Source organism: Mesitornis unicolor, unplaced genomic scaffold, assembly GCF_000695765.1.
Source record: "Mesitornis unicolor isolate BGI_N332 unplaced genomic scaffold, ASM69576v1 scaffold4187, whole genome shotgun sequence".
Taxonomy (NCBI): Eukaryota; Metazoa; Chordata; class Aves; order Mesitornithiformes; family Mesitornithidae; genus Mesitornis; species Mesitornis unicolor.
Genome location: NW_010195603.1, coordinates 96,464 through 102,181, shown reverse-complemented (window position 1 = coordinate 102,181; position 5,718 = coordinate 96,464). Strand labels below are relative to the sequence as shown.

The 5,718-nt window shown below is 50.6% G+C and overlaps 1 protein-coding gene across 1 annotated transcript in view; it reads right to left on the bottom strand.

The window, feature by feature from the left end:
• Positions 1-4,913: 4,913 nt before the first annotated feature.
• LOC104543536 (myocardin-like) overlaps positions 4,914-5,718 on the bottom strand; it is a 36,542-nt gene continuing 35,737 nt past the window's right edge. The window contains 2 exon segments of the mRNA XM_010188171.1: positions 4,914-5,392; positions 5,395-5,576. Of these exon segments, the coding sequence (XP_010186473.1) occupies positions 5,003-5,392; positions 5,395-5,576 (572 nt within the window). The 3' untranslated portion in view covers positions 4,914-5,002.

Genomic DNA, 5,718 nt, shown 5'->3' with positions numbered 1-5,718 from the left:
TTCTGTGATTCTGTGATTCTGTGAAAAAGGGTCTCAGGCCTTGTCTGAAATAGCCCCAGCCGCCTGGAGCTTTTCTTTTTCTTGTTCAGCTGTAACGGCAATTATCTAATGACAGGGTGATCATTACTTGCTTTGTTTTAGCTGTTCTACAATTATATGATGTAACACAGTCTTGTATGGATTTTGCAACTAATAGCTAGTTACAGTGAGAATTTCCGTGTATAAATAACTACCTGTGCTTCTGCAGTAAAATGTGTGTAGAGAACTACAAGCTTGGGATGATGGCAGGGACCTGAAGGAAGAGGCACAGGATGATGCCAGCGGCCCCAGGGCCATAAGTATCTCATCAGTGGTCAGTCACTCATCATCAAAGGACTGTGATTTGGTGGGCAGGGTAAAACCAGCCTTAAACAAAGAGACAAGGAACAAGCCTCTTGTGTATGTAAATCACACCAAGTACAAGTAAATTCAGATGTAATGTGCAGAAGGTCCATGCGTGAGTAAGGAGTGGCCCTGGTTCCCCTGCCACCTGAGTGAGTTTGGGTGAGAGGCAGATAGAGGTTCTGGGGGAACTGACCAGGGGTAAGCAGAAGGGTCCCAGTAGGTGGTGAGTGTGCTCAGAGATGGGTGAGAGAGTGTCCTGCACTGCTGAGGAGGTGGCTGTGCATGCTGGTGTGAAAGCAGTGGGGCTCTGCATGGGTGAGGAGGTGCTCATGCACAGGAGGAGGCCCAGGGGTGCTTGACTGGAAGGCAGCTGGAGAAGGTTGGGCTGGGGCTGCTGTGGGTGCAGAGGTTGCACTGAGGTGTAGTGAGGGACGCTGTGGGTGCTCGTGTGGGTGTCACAGGTAACAGAGTTTCAGTGGTGGGGTGGTGGAAAGTACTGGCAGCTATGGCGCCGGGCTCAGGGGCTTTGGGGCTCCCTCATGCTGCAAGGGTCTGCGATGGGCACATGCAAGTTCCTCCTGCTGCCACCTCTTCATCCCACAGACCAGGTCACAGGGTACCCCACTGAGGAAAGAGATGTCATGACCCCATGTCAAGCCCCATGTCACTTGGGAGGGGAAGCTGTGCCTAAAACATGGCCTGTCTTGACCTGGGAGCTGGTGGAAACATGTTGTTGATGTCTCAGTGCCTCTCATGGAGGAAGCATTGGATGGTGCACCGAACAGACATCTCACATTTAAAAATCTTGCCAAAGGTGTGAAAAAATTTATTTGACTCCTGGAACATTTTATTGCTTTGTATTTCCTGCATTTTTCAGGCAGGAAGGATCATGGAGAGCAGGACATCACTGGGATCCTCCAGTGATGGAAGTTTTTCCTTTGTCGAATCCTAGCTTTGACTTGAAGGAAAACCCCAGGACCCTAAATCCCTTGGGACAGCCTTTGTGGGAAAATCACCCACACATTGAAAGCACTAACTCCTTTGGGTTATGGAGAGTACAGTTCATCAGCAGGTGCTGAGCAAAAGGCGGCAGACCTTGCTCTGACACAAGGTGTACCAGGAAGGATGAGAACTATCCGAGATGCAAGACACCACGGCATGGTTACAAAGCAGTAGGGGACAATTCTGAAGCTCTAAATGAGAGGGCCTTGCAGCAACCAGCAGGATCAGGTTCTGGCATCCCTGCCTGGGAGGACAGGAAACTGAAACACCTCCCAAACGGGACGCAAGGGTCATGCCCAGCCAGCAAGCTGCTGGGGATCTTCATAGTGGTGGCTTAGTGTGGATGGGGCTTTGCAGGTGCTTCTCTGAACAAGTCAATGGAAGGGGAGAGCAAGTCCTGTCCTGCCAGCACAGCCCATGTTTTCCCAGAAGGCTGCTCCAGTGGGTCTGGAAAACTGACAGCCAGGGCAAAGCTGAGCTGTGCTCTTCTCCAGAAGGAGCTCTGCTGCAGGTATCTTTTGGGGCCTGGAAGGAGACCTCAGGAGACCCTCTGAACCTTCCCTCTAGCCCACAGCAGGACCTTGATCTGGATTCAGCCTCTCCAAATGCTCTGGTCCAAACCTTGACATCTGACAAGCATCTTTCCGGCGCTTTAAACTGTGACTCTCTGTACCGCTCATCCTGCTCTTTGCCTTTCACAGTGGGAGTCTGGCAGCACATCCTCCCAGATCCTCTTCTGCATGTTGAACAACACAGACAGGCCTTCCTCAACGGGCAGCTATCAGGTGAGTGCTCCTGTCCATCAGTATTCCTGAAACAATCCTGGACTGAGGGTTATGATCTCATTCTCTGAGTAACCATAACGTGGCTCAGTCCAGGCAGTTTATCACAACATGTCTGGTTGCAGTGCGTAGTTTAGAGATTTAAAGCTGTTTGTAGGAATTCACTGGTTTTTTTATCTACATCTTTTCAGATTCACTTGTGCAATGTCTCAGGCTGGTTTCACTTTTTAAGCCCATCTGTGGACATGCAGGCAAACAGATGGGTGAATGTCCTGGGAACCTTTTTTTAATCAAAGATGCAATGAATCTGGAAACCAACACTAATGGGTACCCTGGTGAAGGAGCCAGTGTCCCCCAGGATGAGCTCTCCAGGTTGGCTCTGCCTCACCTACAGGCAGCAGGAGGTTCATCTGGAGAGCTCTGCCCATGTCCACTGCACCCTGCATCCTGCAGTACACCATGGCCTCTAGAAAGTGCAAAGGGGTTTGGGCAAGTTGCCCATCATTACCTTTGATGGGGACGATGACCCGAGGAGCAGGATTTGCAGGAGAACAAAGTGAAACCAAAGCCAACAGAAGAAAAATGCCTTCAGAAACAGAAGACTCCAGATAACTTGTTTAGAAATCTTCCAGGAGAACCTGCTGCTGTGAAAGAATTACTTCTGCTCCTGCAAGGACTGTAGCTGCCCCAGGGCATGGAGCTGAGACCATATAATGGCGGCTGGGATGGCTGTGGCTGCCCCAGCCACTGATACTAAACAGCAAACTGCAAGCAGGCGAGTGGCAAGGCAAAGGGGTTTTTAATAATGAAGGTGTTGCTGGTAACATAGGTAAGGAAATGTGCTTGCTTACAGGTTTGAAGCTGGCAGCAGCCCTTTAAATAGGGAAATACATTTGCTGAGAGGAGAAAGTTATCTGGAAAGCCCTGTACAATGACGCAGTGTAGCAGCTAACACTACTCTGTTTCAAGTGCTATTAATATTCTCGGACCGGCTTTGAAAAATCTCTCACTTAGAAAAAGAAATTCTTTAAAAAAAATGCAACCTGTGATCATCTATCCTAGCAGTGCACTGTGATCATTTGTACAATAGAAAAGTGGTGCTTTAAATAGTGAGTTGAAAGCTACTGCCACGTGCTTTATACAGCATGCAACAACGCCACAAACTGGAGACAGCAGCGGCTGCAGAGCCTCCTCCAACAGCTCCAGCACCCCTGGCGGAGTGGGGGCCATGGTCAGGGTGCCCCCAGGCCCCTCACACTGGATCTCCTCCTCTGCTGCCCCATCTCCAATGTGCTGTTCTTCCAGTAACACAAATATTAAATATGTTCAGTCTGTAAATAGTTTAACAATCTCAGCAACAATATTTACTTTGGCAAAACCAGAATTGCAAAGAAGTAGACATGTCTGTCAAACAGTCTGCAGCAAGTTCTTTGGTGGAAGCCAAGAAGTGAAGCAAAGGCTTCTTCTCACTAGAGCCTGAGGAAGTATATTGCACTCACAGGAGAAATGCTGGTGACTTCAAACGGGAAGCATCACTGCAGGAGAGCATGCATCTCTGCCAGCTTCAGGAGAACTAGCTCCTCCAGGCTCAGTGATTCATAGCTGTTCTCCAGATGGCCTTGCTCTGGGCTGAGTGAACAGTGATGCTGGAGTAAACTTGGGAAGAAGGGAATGACTGCTGAGGATCAAGGAGGAGTGGGAAGAATGATGGAGGGGTGGGTGGCAGAGAAGTGGAGGCAACAAAAGCAGATGCTTGCACAAAACTGCAGCCACACAAGGACCCGCTCAGCCCTGTCCCATGTGCAGGTCACTGTGTGCCCATTTCTGGCTCCTTTTGCTCCCAGGTGGGAGAGATTCATCCTGACTTCTGGCTGTGCAAAGGACAGCCCCTATAAAATCTGGCTGTATTTTCCAGATGACTTGCTCCCACCTTGGACCAAAACACAATACACATCTCTTTGTCTGTACTACACTAGCTGGGACATGGCAGCTCCACCAGGCTGTCACATCCCTTCGATACCTGAACCTACAGCCTGAGCAGCTGTCTCTAATGTCTAGAGGTCTCTGCTCCAAGGCCAAAGGCTTCAGCCTGATTCAAATCAGACTGCAGCCAGGATGAATCCTGGGATATCAGCCCCCAAGGCACCCCAGATCACAAGAAGTTGCCACCATGTATATGGCGGTCTTCATCTCTCATCCACCTGAAGCAGAGTTGTATAGGGACTGGCCAATGCAGTTCTGGGGGCAGGAGGAAGGAAGCAAGGAGAAACTGGCTGTACAAAGTGTACTTGTTGCCCTGGTTGGGCAGAGCCTCCCTGCTCCTGTGCCCCTGGCCCGAGCATGGCCAAGATAAGCCCAGCAGGATTGCCTAAATAGCTGGATGGGCAGAAGGGCCATAGAGGAGGTGACAGCAATGGGCTCTCCTCTCCAAGATTGTTCATTGCCACCCAGGTGAGGTCTCCTCACCACACAGTTTTGCCATGACCTGCTCCAGTTCTCACAAGTGTGACTGCTAAAACTGGGGAGGTGGGGGGCAGAGGAGGAAGACAAAAGAAACATAAGAAACAAAACTGAAGTTCTTGTCAATGTAAAGAAGTGTTGTCAAAGGCACTGGTGCCCTCTGTGGGGGTGTGTCGATGGAGGAAAACCGAAGTACTAGAGCTGTTGTGCTGTTGATTTGCAGTAACTGGAAATGCAAACAAGTTTATATGCTCGGAAAATGACTCCAGTTTCCCCTGGATGTAGCACATTAGCCCTGCGTGTTCTCTGGCATGACAGAAACGCTGTGCTGGTTGCTGTGAGCTTACAGTATCCTGCCGCCACCACCCTGCGTTTCACCACTGTTGCAGGTGCAGGTCCATGCTGGTGTTTAAATTGAGATCGGTAACATCTAGGAAATCAATGTTGAAGATGCTGGGACCTGCAGGAGTGAGTGAACCAAAGCCGGTGGCAGAGCTGGGGGGTGTGAGGTCCAGCCACTCCATTGTTTCCCACGGAGACTCAGTGAAACTCATTTGTAAACCGGAGCCATCGGCAGGGGAAGGGGAGAGGTGGGTTTCCATGGGTGAGAGTGGAGTCTGTAAAATCTCCTGGGAGGTGAGCAGTTCATCTGTGGCTTTGCTAGAAAAGCCCTCCATCATCCCTTCGAAGTGAGGCTCTTCTCCCCCCATCTTCAGCAGGGTGATTTCACTCACCCTCCCCAGGGGGCTGTGGGCATTCAGCATTGCAGGACCTCAAGGTGAGCATCACTGCTGCCTGGACAGTGCTCAAAGGAGAGCTGGGCTGAGGAGACCTGTTCGAACGCAGCAGATGACTTTGGGAGAGTAGCGCTTGAGCTCCCTGCAGACACTGTTATCTGAGGTACTTTCTGGAGGCAGGACCGATCTTCCTTGGCATTGGCTGGCATTTCTGTCAACAAATGAGAGGGGTTTGAGGTGCTCTGGCAGTTCCTACTGCTGCTGGCCACAGTTACCACCACAGCCCCCCAGTTGGGCTCTTGGGCATACCTGCAGAGACCCACTGCCCACTCAGTCCCCTTGGTATTGCTGGC